Below are 15,164 nucleotides of genomic sequence, written 5' to 3'. Positions count from 1 at the left end.
AGTAACTGTGTGCCAAAGGGAATTGTCCATTATATTGTGGCATTTTGAGCCATACATGGACATGTCAACTCATCTTTAAAAAGAAAAGAAACTTAATCTTAACAACAATAATATATTGCTTGGAATCAAAATAACTTCAAAATTAATAATTTCACTCCTACTTACTGCTTGAGTATCTTTTCTCTTTGTTGGTGTAGAATCTTGGGTACTTTTATACATTCCTGTAAGAAATCAAAATAATATATTTTAAAAAGTGGTCCTATTCCAACAACTGGTAAATGCAACCTGCAATATGAAGCATAGAAATTTCCAATCTGTGCCAAATAATCTAAACCATGAGGTAATGAATTCACTAAAACTGTGTCAAATGCTTTGGGAGTTGAAAAAAAATGAAGTACACAGGCTAGTGTTTCCAGTGTTCCTACATTTCCAGTAAAGCTCCTGTTTGAAAATGCATTGGTGTGGATGCTTAAAGATCAGCTGCTTTTGTCCTTTTAGTGAAATAGTTCAAGAACATTCAACAACATTGTCAACTGGGGTACAGCAGGCAAACGAGCTTGGAATGAACTTGGCAAATTTTCATTTCCTGATAGACTTGGGGATGGGGGCATAGAAAAAGGGACTTAAAGAATCTTTATAGCCACTAATATTCTTTTGATTGGCACAGACATCACAGGATGGGCCAAATGCTTAATTTTTATGCTGTATGATTTTACATCAAGTTTCAGTATTTAACACTGATTTAATATATGGTTTTTAATATGTAAGCAGGCAGTTTAAATGGTTCAGAACAGACTACATGGGCAGAAGGGCCTGTTTTCAAAGACTATACCTCCCCATTAATACAAGTCTCTAATTCTGGGGAGAACGCTGTTATTAGGTCTTAAACCTGTTTGTCACTCATTTTTAGATAGCTCTTCTACTCATTGTCCAAAACCAGGTTCTGCATTTAACCTTTTCAATGCTACTTTTGTTACTTTGATGTTCTTACAACAACATATTTTCAGACTGAAAAGGTGATCCTATCAAGCAGCCCTTATAGTAATAGAAATCATCACTGCTGATGATGCTCCTATCAGCTAGCAAAGAATTGGACATTTCTCTCATGCTATGTGACTGAAATCGTACTTAGTAATTAAGAGAACCAGAGAACTATATAAGCTTTCATGATTTCCACAAGCTTAAGCTTTACTGACTTGGTAATGAATTTATTTGCTGAAACTAAAATGCAAAGCAGGATCTATCAATAAACTTCGATCTTTTCCCAGTGGTGCTGATTTTTTTATGGACTTACTTTTCAATTAGTCTTCAAGCAAAAAAATGTCTTTTTCCACCAAGAGTATTACTATTTAGAAATTATACTACATTGCCATGACCATTTACCTGCATGTTGGGCGTAGGTGAAGCAGAAGGCTTCATATAAGCAGCAGTGCTGGAATCTTTATCTGCAATAAAGCAAAATCTAGTTGGAATATTAAAATGAATGCCTTGTTAAATCAATCAACATTGTCCTGGATAGCCACATTAATCACATGCCAATATCCATGAGCTTAAATTAATCTACAATGAGCACATGCAACTATCCCATAGGACTGTGAATAATTTTAAACTATGACACTAAATTCGGGTGGTGGGGTGGAGATACGTCTCTACCAAAGGAGGTGCAAGGTTCTCCTTCTTTCCACTAGCCTGCAGGTCACCCTTGGGCAAGGTGAAGCACCTGCTGAGCCCCCTGATCTGGGTCCATGTGAAGCCACATGAGCGGGTAGAGGATGGTTGTATAAGCAGCTGGTCTGCATATCACAAGTTCTGGTTATGTGACCACTAACGCCAGGCAGATCATCTCTGAAGAGTATTGGATAATAGCTGGGGTCACCAGTCTTGTAAAGACACTGCCCAGAAGGCAATGGCAAACCACTTCTGTAGAAACATTTTCCAAGATCAAAAGACAATGATTGCCCACATTGTGTGACACGGCACATAATGATGACGATAGTGACGACACTGAATTAAATGCCAACAAATGGAAGGCTCAAAAGAAATGCACATTTTCTTAAAAGGTCATTCTTTGGGCAACAGCAACACTGAGAAAGCTGACATTTATTGCCTATGCAGTTGCCCCTGAATAGGGTTTCTTGTTTAAGAAACAAGTATAAAAAGTTCGTACATAACTATGAATTTTAACATTTTAAATGCTTAAGCAAATATTAGCAGGATCAACTTTTGTAACATTTTATTTGAATAATTTTTCAAGTTTGAGTTCTCCAATAAAGTGATTAATCCTGTGGCTTGAGAAAAAATGTTCACTTTCTTTTTTTGTTTCAGCAAATAGATTTTTTTTCCTTGCTTCTTCTAATCCATTAAGACCACTGATATATTTAATTCTGAGGGATCTATTAAAAACTACAGTTGTCTCACAAAAAATTGATACTAACCATCACTGAAGAGATATCAATAAATAAATGAAACAATAAACATCCAAGAGGCTTGAGTTTCTTACCTTCTGAATCCTCTGATGGCACACTCAGAGAGGTATTACCCTCCAGGTCATCTAGTGATGACATATGATCCCTATTTATGATTTCACTATTAGAGTGTATAGAAGATGGGTTTGAAAGTAATCTGCTTGCCTTTGGTTCATTGGTCAAATCAGATTCATAAACTATTTTATCTAACCCAGGAAAACAAATCACAGCAAGGTACCAATGAGACCTGGAAGAAAACATGACAGCAATAAACTAACAAGTTTGCATTTTATTAATTTGTCCCTAGTTCAGTTACTAATAATATTTCACATCTCTTCAGTCTGATATTTGTTCAAATGGATAAATCAGTCACTAGTAAAACTAAAGCGCTGCAAATATTCAGCATTTCTTCTCAATACCAGATCATCCATGTGCAAACCATACAAACAGATAACTCAAAATGTGGCTTATCTTAACTGTTTCTAGTATTGATCTTTTACTATTAGATAGCTCTTGCAAGAAATTTAAAATATTAGCAGATTCTGTCAGTTAACAATAATACTGTAGTTCAGTCACAGCACATTAGCCAGGTTCAGCGTTCTGACAAAAATAGCTCAGTGTCTTTACTTTCGAAACACCTGAATAAAGTGTACTCACTCTTCATTGACCGGCACAAATATGAAATCCTTCGTAAAAATATCCACATGACGAGTCCACGTTTTCACACGTTGATGCCTCTTCTGTTGTATTCTAGAAAGTCAGTACAATATTCCCAGATAGTAAATTACAGATAGTTACAGATTACAGAAATTACAGATAGATTAGTTTGTTGAATAGTTTCAGGTTTTTGCTTTAGCAGCCTCATTCTCAGCAAACAGCACCAGAGACACTAAAGATCTGAAGAAGTCTAAATCTGCATTTCAAAATGACTGTCAGGTCCAGCACAAATATCGAGAAGGAAAAAAGATGCACTTCAAACTGTGCATGTGACCAAATATAACGTTTAGAGTCAGAACTGCCAAATAATGAGAAAGAACATTTACATACATTAATAGTTCATTTCAACAGTCCTTTTAAATTGCAAGTGTTCAGTTGACAATACCAGATACCATTTGGTCCAAGGTATTATTTTGCCCTTTGGTCTTCCAATTAAGAGGAGAGGCAACCTTACATATTAAATTGATGACAAAATGGAAAGATCTGCATGAACTTCCAAACAATATCAGAAATGTTCAAGCTAAATTTTAAACAATATTCACTAAGACCAAGTCAAATCTTCAGTTTTTCTTTAACTTGAATGAATCCAAAATGATTCAACATCTTTTTTGTTTTTAGAAAAACAAAGTTAGTGAAAGCAGAGTCAAAAAAGTAGTTTTCCAGTATCTAAATCTAGCAACTCAACTTAACCTACACCTACAGCTGACAATACACAGAGGGGAAAAAAAAGCTGTAAAAGTGCAAATGGTTTGATAATAATTCTTGGAATCACTTTGATCATAAAATCAAATCGACCAGCCATGTAAATACCATGGCTGCAAGAGCTGGTCAGAGGCTAGGAGCTCTGCAATATATGACTCACCTCCTGATAACCCAAAAAAATTGTCATTATCTACAAGATGCAAGTTAAGACCATGGCTGAATATTTTATTTTAACTTTCTGGATTTTTGGAGTGCAGCTTCAACAGAAGTCAAAATCTTGACATCATCCTGGTCAAAGCAATTCACTTGACTGGTATCCCAACCAAAGCCAGAACATTCACTCCCTGTGCATCCAGGGTATAGTGGCAGCGGTGAATACCATGCACAAAATGTCACATTGACTACTCCAGCAGCACCTCCCAAACCTATGACATCTACCACCCAAGAAAAGGGCAGTAGACACCTGGGAACACCACGTGCAGGATCCCTTCCTTCTATGTCATATATCATCCTGATTTGGAAAGATATTGATAATGAGGTCTAAATCCTGAAATAGCTCAAAAGCACTTTGCGAGTACCTTTATCGGAGTGCCTGCTGTGGTTCAGGATGGCATCACACCATCACCTTCCCAACTGCAATGAAAGCTGGCCCTTACAGATGATGCTTATATCTCCAAAAAAAAAACTACAAATGAACACCACAAAATTGAGTATGTGAACGGTGGAAAATTTACTTACGAGAGATTATTCACCTCCTCTGATTCAGCATTATCCTTTCGGGTCAGACGTCGATAGAAAAAGCTACTAAAAATGTGAGTACGCTCAGCAAGTTCTTTAGGTGCTTTCTCAAGCAACAGGTACCTTATAGAATATTGAAATGATTTATGAAAATGTGGTTACATCTTTCATAAAGCTTTTTACAATGAAAATTTAATGCAACAAGCTTTGATAGAATGAACAGTTAACTTGCAATCTCTAATTCATGACCATATTACATAAGAGAAAAGGGCACTCTATTACTGCAGTGCCTACTTATGGTCCACATTATTTGCAGTTCTTGAAAAATTAATTCATTGATCAAATTTGATGTATGAAGAATCCTTTACAAGCATGCAGAAGAGGGACAAATTTTTCAGCCCATGCCAATACTTTAGTTGGAGTTAATCATTTTTTTTCCCCACGCAAGACCCAAATTTCAATGTTGGTTTAATCTTCCCACGGTGCTACCCACAGCTCCTGTACAGTATCAACAGATTCCTCATGGAGCCTAACAAGCTAGCACATTTTCTAGCTCTCAGTCAGGATATTCTAAGCAGATTTAATCTAATGCACATGCAGTGCTCTCAATGAAAACAATGGGATGTGATGGACAATTGGATGGTGACAAGGAGGCCTACGGGAGCAAGACAGATCAGCTGGTTGAGTGATGTCACAGCAACAACTTCAGTGAGACCAAGGAATTGAATGTGGACTTCAGGAAGGGAAAGTCGAGTTGAGGGAACACACACCAGTCTTCATCAAGGGATCAGAAGTGGAAAGAGTCAGCAAGTTCAAGTTCCTGGGTGTCAAAATCTCTGAGGATCTATCCTGGGCCCAATACGTTGATGCAATTACAAAAGAAGCAACTGTATTTCCTTTGCAGTTTGAGGAAAATAGGTATGTCACCAAAGACACTGGAAAATTTCTACAGGTGCACCACTCTAACTAGTTACATCACCGTTTGGTATGTAGAGGCCACTGCACAGGATTGGAAAAAGTTGGAGAAAGCTGTAAATTCAGCCAGCATTTGCCTTCCCAGCATCCAGGACACCTTCAAAAGGCCATACTTCAAAAAGGTGGCATCCTCCATTAAGGACCCCTATCATCCAGGACATGCTCACCTCTCATTGCAACTATCAAAGAGATGGTACAGGAGCCTGAAGAGACACTCAGTGTTTCAGGAACAGTTTTTCTCCCTCTGCCATCAGATTTCTGAATGGACAATAGACCCATGAACACTACCTCAGTAATTGTTACTCTCTCCTTTTGCAACTACTTATTTATTTTTATATACACTTCTTGTTCTAATTCATAGCTTTATTACCATGTACTGCAGCTGCGAAGTTACAAATTACACAACATATGCCAGTAATATTAAGCCTGATTCTGATTTTATTACTGTACATAGATCTACTTATCTGATTAACTCAGTTTTAAATGGAAAGTAGATTTTGATAAACTGAGCCTCTGGTTAATTGGGGCAGCCACTTATTAGGGACAACTCTTAAAGAACAAAAACAGATCAAGAAAACCAGCAGGATTCCCTTTGTTTACTTGAGACTTAACTGGGGAAGGAGACTGATACTGAACATTTTCTAACCAGTATCAGTCATGTGCACACCATGTGGCCATCAGACACTACACCATACTGAGAGAAACAGTTTTTAAATAGCATCAGTTGCACGCACTTATGTTCAAAAGGCAGTGATTTTTGTCACTGATAGTTGCCGAGAAACCAGCAGTGAAAAAAAATTCAGAACTGCTTTGCTCACTGAGGTTTCAAGCATCCAGGCTTGGAGATGCTAGAAATGACCAGGAGTGAAAATGCAAGCATTTCACTACTTCAACAAGTTAGGAACTAGAAAGAATTTGAAGATATCGATAATCATCTTGAATGTTACAACGAAGATTTTGAGGATGCAATTGTAAATAGCATTGTTTTAAAAGCACTCCACTATCTGCATTAGGCATCTGTGCAGATTTTTTCATTTACCGTCAATCAAAAGAACACGCCAGTGTACACTGAATGAATTCAAGAACAGAGTTTACAGGCAACCATATCCTGGTAATGCAGCACATTTCACAACAATGAGTAATCTGCATACAAGGTTTCTAACATTGTTATCTTGATGTGCTTCAATTTCTGTGTTAAAAAATGCAGTGACTAATCTAGTTCAGCTGGTAGTAACCATACCGGTAGAGAAGTACCTGCTGTCAGTCACCCTATCATTGATATTCTGGTTGTTCTAGAGCTTCTAGAGCTTTAGTTTTTTGTTTGTCTGGCTTGCAGACAGTGACATTGTGCCCCTTGACAAATCTTTCCTAAATGGCTATATTTCAACTCAGTACAGAGGTATTTGGGAACCTGGGACGTTGACACAGCTAGGTGCAAGTGGGCTGTTTTCCCAGGCAAAGGTAGCTCAGGCCGATTCCCAAAGCAGTTAACATATAAAGAAATGCAGGGAGACATGACAACTTCAGAAACAGCTCTGGTCACAAGAAGAAATGCGGCTATTAATAAGAAGTCTATTGAGTACAAGAGATCTTTTACAGTATGTCACCTTTGTTGGCTGGATCAAAGGGATTTATTATAATTGCATGCTGATTAGGAGGTGTGGTCTCTTATGTGCTCAAAGTATTTGAGGACCGACAAGAAAATGCTCATCTAAGATGTGAACCTTAGAAATGAATGGCACATGTCGCATATTATATTAAGGGTATAATAATCACTGAATGAATTGTGATTTTTAAGTCATCCTGGAACTAATCAAGAGGCTTCTATGAATAGTGCATAGAACAATGCAGCACTGATCTAGGCCCTTTGGTCCAATCAGACCATGATGACCATCTGGTCCCAATTTCCTGCTTTTGCCCCATGTCCCCATGTACCTAGCCAAGAGCTTCTTAAATTATACTATTGCGCCTGCCTCAACCACTTCCTCTGACACCAGCTTCTACATGAAAAAGTTGCCCCAAGTCCATTTTAAATCTTTTCACTCTCACCCTAAACTCACATCCCTAGTTCGGATTCCCAACTCCTGGGAAGACTGTTAACATCTACCTTATCTATGCCTCTCATAACTTTAAATACTGTCATATGTAACCCTTCATTCTCCTAGACCAAGTAATAAAAACCGAGCCAACCAACTCTTTCTATAACTCTGGCCCTCTACATCCAGGCAGCATCCTCGGAAGTTTTCTCTGCACTCTTTCAATTTTCACCAAGTTTCCCCTGTATGGGGTGACCAAAGCTGCACATGATACAGGGTGCAGCCTCACCAACTGTAATATAATGAACCAACTCCAATACTCAAAGCATTGACTGATGAAGGCAAGCAGGCTAAATGCTCTATTCACCACCCTATCTATGAAACTGCTTTCAACAAACTAGGCATGGTACCCCTAGGTTCAATTACATTTAGTGTCCTACTTTCTTAGTATAATTCCTACACTAGGCTCAAATAATTCAGTGAATAAAGTTTCAAATGATTGCTGTGGGCTGCGAAACATGACCGACTTCTACAATATGCAGTGCTCCAACTACTGGGCAGGGTAGCCCTTAACAAAAAAAAACATACCTGAGAAGAGGGTGGTCTGATATACATCTACTCAATTGACTACTGCCAGCATTTTCTTTCTAGTAACCAGTAATTTGCTTCTTACCTCTAAGTTGATCCCAAGAGATTAATGTAATCAAATCAGACTAACTTCGATGACTTACAAATGACCTGCTTTAAGATTTGGCAGGGCTGAAATCTGTCTTAAGTACCTAAATATCTTCCCAAATAAGACAAAAAGAATCCTTGAGTAGAAGAAAGAAAACATATGGTCCCTGCAAATTCTGATAACAACATTAATCCTGTTTAAGAACATTAACCAAGAATAATTATGATTTACCACCAGTTCTTTTACCTTTAAAAGAGCAAGTGCTCTTACAAATCAATATAAAGTGTAAAATATACAGACAAGGCTTACTTTAAATAGAAGTCAATGATGACATCATTGAGAAACTCTCCCTCTTCCAAACATTCAAGATCTTCAGTTGTAACTGCAAGTCCTCCTTTAGTTGGTGGAGGAGGGTAGACTATTATTCTAGAGAAAACAAAGAACATGTTTTAAAATTCTTTCTTTGACATTCAATTCAATTATCTGAATAAAATAATTTTCACCTCTGCAACACAAACCAACACTTGTGATATACTGGTAGTCCTTGGATTACTTAAGGGTTCGGTTCCTAAGAAGCTGGCTTCTCTGTTAGAGATGTCTATTTTCTAACATAATCCATACTATATCACTCTGCATACATGGCATAATTCTTTCATTTCACTAAATGATCACCCAAACACCACCCAGAGTTAAACTAGTGGAATATATTATACTTGTATCCAGTTATTAATGATTACCCATGAAATGTATTATTAGCTTGAAAAATACTTTGAAAATATGAGAGATTTTACATAAAGCCAGATTTCCATGTCAGGTTGTTTGCAACTTAAGGAGCCTCTGTACTGTTAGAAATGTTAAGTAGCAGGGTTAATTAATTCATTTACTAAGTACTGGAAACTTGTAAATTAAATGCAACAATGTACTTCACAAATAGACATTTCTAATCCACACGACTCCAGATATCTCCCTGTACAAATGACGGCCATCAGATTCCCTTCGACAGGTGAAGGGGAAACTAAAAACATGAAGTCACCACTTAATTTGGAAAGCTGCTGCAAGAAAAAATTAATTTAATCTGTGACAATGGCAACGAGAAGTACATCATAATGAACCTAACATTTAGAATTAGCTCCTTTAAAATCAGCACACACACATTTTGCACTTGATATTGACCTAAACTTTCCTTTTGCTGATCTCTCCTGAACAGTTCATGCTCTCAAGCCAAGCCAACCATTAATAGTGTTGCGTCACCATATGGTGGGATGCGAGTGATGGTGGGAGGAGTGAATGAACCCCACCACAAAGCATCTGTAAACAATGATATTGGCCAAACCGGAGCTCGTGGTTTAGCTGGCTATCAAACCCAACAGAAATCTTGTACGTCTCAAACATTTGGAAACAAAGACTTCCAAATAAAGTCTTAAAATATACATTTAAAACACTGGTTTCTTTTAAAATCAAATTAGAAGAACATGCTTAAGCATCTTAAAATATTTAACCAGTTCAAATAATTTAAAACATAAATCATCTAATATTTATGCTGTCACTGTTAAACCATAAGATCATAAGATATAGGAGCATAATGAGGCCATTCAGCCCATCGAATCTTCACCATGTTCCTCTGTTTAAGTGAATGGAATTCACTGCTCCCCTGGTAGGGCTACCTTGACACTGGGTCAATTAGCAGAACTACTAGAACCTGAGCTGGAGAACCACACAAGTTCACATTTCACTGCTGAACTCCTTGAGGTTTCCAAAGCTGGAGAACAACACTGGAGCAGAGTTTAAAAATTACAGTGTAAAGCATCCACATTTATAACTCCTGGCATTTCAAAGTCAGCTTTGCATAACGTGATCACCAGTGACCTATCATTATCAAGTGGAATGTCTAGCCAATTGAAGTCTAATACTTGACATAAGACCTTTGAAAAGTTGACCGTGGCCAGAATCAATTCTTGCCTATGCTGCAATTTGCTCCTCACAATAGGTCTAGAGCAACTACAACCTTACTGGCTCTCCACTTGGCCTTGGATGACCTGGAAAATAGAAATACCTGCATCAGGCTGCTGTTTATTGATTACACAATCACACCCTCAGTTCTAATCAACAAGCTCCAAAACCTGGGCCTTTGAACTTCCTCTGCAACTGGATCCTCGACTTCCTCTCCAGGACACCAGTCAGTGTGGATCAGAAATAACATTCCCTCCTCACTTACGATCAACACCGGAGCACCTCAAGAATGTGTGAACACGAGGAAATCTGCAGATGCTGGAAATTCAAGCAATGTGTGCATGGCTCATTGCTCTACTCTTTCTACACCCACAACCGCATGGCTAGCACAGCTCAAATGCCATCTATAAATCTGCCTATGCTGGCAGAATTTCAGATTGTAATGAGGTGTATAGGATGGAGGGAGATCGGCTGGTTGAGTGGTGTCACAACAACAGCCTTGCACTTAACATCAGTAAAGACAAGGAATTGATTATGGACTTCAGGAAGGGGGAAGTCAAGGGAACACACAACACATCAAGGGACCAGCAGTTGAAAGGGTGAGCAGTTTCAAGTTCCTGGATCGACAACATCTCTAAATATCTATCCTAGGTCCAAGACATCAATGCAATTATAAACAATGCACAGCTATATTTCATTAGGAGTTTCAGGAGAATTGGTATGTCAAAGACGCTACAGAAGTACTGTGGAGAGCATTCTAACTGGTTGCATCACTGACTGGTATGGTGGGGCCTCAGCACAAGATTGGTAAAAGCTGTAGAAAGTCAGCCAGCTCCATCATGGGCATTAGCCTGCCAGCATTGAGTACACCTTCAAAAGGTGATGCCTCAAGAAAGTGACATCCATTGTTAAGGACCCCTATCACTCAGGACATACCCACTTCTCATTTCTACCTTCAAGGAGGTACAGGAGCCTAAAGACACACTCAATGTCTCCGGAACAGCTTCTCCTTCGCCAAAAGATTTATGAATGAGCAATGGACCCGTGAACACTTTTATCACTTTTTACACTAATTTCATAATTTAATTATACATTTTTCCTACTGTAATTTATAGCTTTTTATTATAATGTATTGCAACATACTGCTGCCGCAAAACAACAGATTTCACAACATGCGCCCGTGATATTAAACTTGACTCTTAAAGCTTCTCTGGAAATGGATTCATGTCTCATCTTTTTTTTAATCTTTTCTGGAAATGTAGTCTTCAGAATGCAGCATGCCCTCTCTCCGACAATTCTAGCATTCCACAATTCTGATATCCCACAATTTCTAATATATATGCCAAACTCTGGTTTAAGAGTGTCCTTAAATTTATTTAAGGAGGTACAGCACAGACTAGGCCCTTCTGGCTCTTTCAGCCATGTCGCCCAGTAATCCCACCATTTAACACTAGCCTAATTATGGGACAATTTACAATGACCAATTCACCTACCAACTGGTATGTCTTTGGACTGTGGGAGGAGACTGGAGCACCCAGAGGGAACCCATACAGTTACGGGGAGAATGTACAAACATCTTACAGGCTGTGGTGGAGAGATTTACTAATGCCCTTGTGCTCTTTGAGGATTTCCATTGATGATTCAAATGGATCTCATGGAGAATCCAAGTTTCAAACAATCATTGAAAAAGGATATTATTACCATAGACTTACAATTGTTTGAGTCTTACTGTCTTGAATGTGCACACATATACACACATGCACACACACACACAAGCATGCACATGATCCATCTTAACCTCTGAGTATAGTTTATGGTGACAGAATACAAACTTACTTCTGAACTTGTCCGTTTCCTCTAAATATATGCCTCTGCTTCTCTTGCTTTGAAGCAAATGAAACTACATAATGATCCTTTCTCCGTATATGACACAAAGTGTAATTATTTGCCCTTGTTGAATTTGCACTTTCTTCCTATGGAGAGTAAAGACAGAAGTGGAAATGTGAAAAACAACTCAATTCTCTATAATATCCAAGACTGATTCTGCATTGCATACACCTTTGATACCACTGATTCATCATGATGCCTTAACAAGATTGAATTTAACTTTCTTTGCTGAGTAGAAAAGTGCAATTGAAGCAACAATTCCAATTTTATTGCAACACCAGGAGCTAAGTATATATTTTCAAACATGGATTATACTTAAAAGTGCGATCTAGTTTCTTTTAAAGTCAGTAATAAGTTGATTTCTGGTTCACCTTCAAGCCCATTCATAAATAATCAGTACCTTTTGAAACCCTCATGGGAATAATGCTACTACTCAACACCAGTGTTAATAACAAGTACAAGGCAAGTTAAAGTGGAGTGAAATTCCATCTCTGCAACTCACTGATCATGAGAAAAATATAAATTTGACTCTACTTTACAAGGGCCACTCTTTAAAAAGGGAGGAAGACAAAAGAGAGGAAATTATAAGCTTGTTAGCCTAATTTCAGTGTTGGGAGTCCATTATTAAGGACGAGGTTTTAGGGTACTTGAAGACCAATGATAAAATAAATCAAAGTCAGCATGGTTTCTGTAAAGGGAAATCTTGCCTAACAAATCTGTTGGAATTCTTCAAGGAAGTAATAAGCAGGGTGGACAAAGGAGAGGCAGTGGGTATCATTTACCTGGATTTTCAGAAGGCATTTGATAAGGTGCCTCACATGAAGATGCTCAACAAGATAAAATCCTCTGGTGTTTCAGGAAATACTGGTATGGCTGACAGGCAAGATGCAGTGAGTGGCAATAAAGGGAGCTTTCTCTGGTTGGCTGCCAGTGACTACTGGTGTTCCTGAGGGGTCGGTATTGGGACTGCTGCTTGTCAATGATTTAGATAGTGAAATTGATAGTTTTGTGGCAAAGTTTGCGGATGACATGAAGATAGGTGGAGGGGTAGGTAGCGCTGAGGAAGCAATGCGATTGCAGCAGGACTTACACAAATTGAAAGACTGGGCAAAAAGGTGGCAGACAGAATACAGTGTTGAGAAATGTATGATAATACATTTGGTAAAAGGAACAGTAGTGAGGACTATTATCTAAATGGGGAGAAAATTCAAACATCAGAGGCGCAGAGGGACTTGAGTGTCCTCGTGCAAGACTCCCAGAAGGTTAATTCGCTGACTGAGTCTGTGGTAAAGGAGAGAAATGCAATGTTAGCATTTATTTCAGGAGGAATAGAATATAAAAACAAGGCAATAATGCTGAAGCTTTATAAGACACTAGTCAGGCCAGACTTGGAGTATTGTCAACAGTGTTGGGCGCCTCATCTCAGAAAGAATGTATTGTCATTGGAGAGACATTCACAAGGATGATTCCAGAAAAAAAGTGGGTAACACATGAGGAGTGTTTGGCAGCTTTGGGCCTGTACTCACTGGAATTTAGAAGAATGTGGGGGGGATCTCATTGAAAACTAGCGAATGTTCAAAGGACTAGATAGGGTGGATGTGGAGAGGATGCTTCCAATAGTGGGGGTATCCAGAACTAGATGGCACAGCCTCAAAACTGAGGGGCAACCTTTTAGAATAGTAAGGAAGAATTTTTTTTAGCCCAAAAGTGTGAATCTGTAGAATGCTGTCCCACAGACTCCAGATGAGGCCAAGTCTGTGGGTATATTTAACATGGAGGTTGATAAGATTCCTGATTGGTTGGGGGATCAAGAGATATGGTAAGAGGGCAGATGTATGGGGTTGAAATGGTGGAGAGGACTTGAAGAGCTGAATGGCCAAATTCTGCTCCTATGTCTCATGGCTACCATTCCACTTCCCAAATTAACTATCTTTTAGCCTTCTAGTGTTGCTAATTAATTCCACCAGCAACTGTTTTATGTGCAGTTTTTGATATTGTAGATGAATGAAACCCACGCTTTTACAGTTTTGTATCCTTTCAAATGCATTCCTATGTTGCATGCAGCTCTTAACCATTTCCCCATTGTGCAAAAATCCCTTGCACCATTTCCTCCCTTTTGAAAATGAGTGGGATCACAGTTCCCATAGTAAACGCAAAGGAATCTCAAAAAATTTGTATCACGTTGCTAGATTTCATGAGATGTCCAATGACACAGGACAATCAGGAAATCACCAGTGATCAGTTGAACAGAGGTTTGGAACTTGTGTTGGTGCATGAATTTCAGAGTTCTGCACAACCAATGTTGGCATTTTGATGCACAATGTACAGCCAAAAGAACAAACTTTGAAAACAATGAGATTGCCAGCCTGATTCAATTAGAACACATTTGTTATTTCAGTGGAAAAATATTCCCTAATATATAACAAAGTTACATTACCAGACACGTTTTTCAATTTGCATAAATTTTCAAAACAAGTTATAAAATCTTAAAAGCTTTAAATTAAAATCAAAATGAATTATGAGGAATTGTATTTGGATATAATGGCCTTTTAAAGCCTCCGTGATTTCAGAGGAATTTTTTGTTCTATGCACATGCAATACTTGCTATGAATGCACCTTCATCTACAATGTATTGAAAAAGTATTCAGCCCCCAACCCTTTGTTTACATAAATGAGTATTACAACCAGGGATTTTGGACAATTTAATTGAGACTTTTTATTTGTGAATCAGATGATTCCCCCCCCCCCATAGTGTAGCCCAGAAAACAAGGAAAACTGTAAAGCATGAAAAACTAAAATTTCAAAAACTGAAATGCAAGTAGTTCAAACGTATTCATCCCCCTTTACTCAATATTTAGTTGAACTACCTCTCACAGCTTTACAGCTAGTTACCTTTTTGAATAAGTCTCTACACTATTAGTTTTGCACAACAAGATGGAGCAAGATTTGCCCATTACTCCTTACAAAATTGCTTAAGCTGTGCCAGGTTAGCTGGGATGACAGCGTACTGCAATCTTA

At 38.3% G+C, this 15,164-nt stretch overlaps 1 protein-coding gene across 8 annotated transcripts in view; it reads right to left on the bottom strand.

Annotated features, from left to right (window-relative positions):
• senp7 (SUMO specific peptidase 7) overlaps nucleotides 1-15,164 on the bottom strand; it is a 90,906-nt gene that overhangs the window by 5,847 nt on the left and 69,895 nt on the right. For all 8 annotated transcript variants that reach the window (XM_059968572.1, XM_059968573.1, XM_059968567.1 and 5 more), the window contains 7 exons: nucleotides 12,096-12,232; nucleotides 8,619-8,735; nucleotides 4,623-4,745; nucleotides 3,123-3,215; nucleotides 2,501-2,712; nucleotides 1,384-1,445; nucleotides 166-221 (listed from right to left, as the gene is read on the bottom strand). In XM_059968572.1, the coding sequence (XP_059824555.1) occupies nucleotides 166-221; nucleotides 1,384-1,445; nucleotides 2,501-2,712; nucleotides 3,123-3,215; nucleotides 4,623-4,745; nucleotides 8,619-8,735; nucleotides 12,096-12,232 (800 nt within the window). The remainder of the gene's footprint in view (nucleotides 1-165; nucleotides 222-1,383; nucleotides 1,446-2,500; nucleotides 2,713-3,122; nucleotides 3,216-4,622; nucleotides 4,746-8,618; nucleotides 8,736-12,095; nucleotides 12,233-15,164) is intronic.

This window comes from Hypanus sabinus, chromosome 4 (genome assembly GCF_030144855.1).
Source record: "Hypanus sabinus isolate sHypSab1 chromosome 4, sHypSab1.hap1, whole genome shotgun sequence".
NCBI lineage: Eukaryota > Metazoa > Chordata > Chondrichthyes > Myliobatiformes > Dasyatidae > Hypanus > Hypanus sabinus.
Note: the sequence above shows the minus strand (reverse complement) of the source record. Positions and strands in the feature narration are given on the sequence as shown.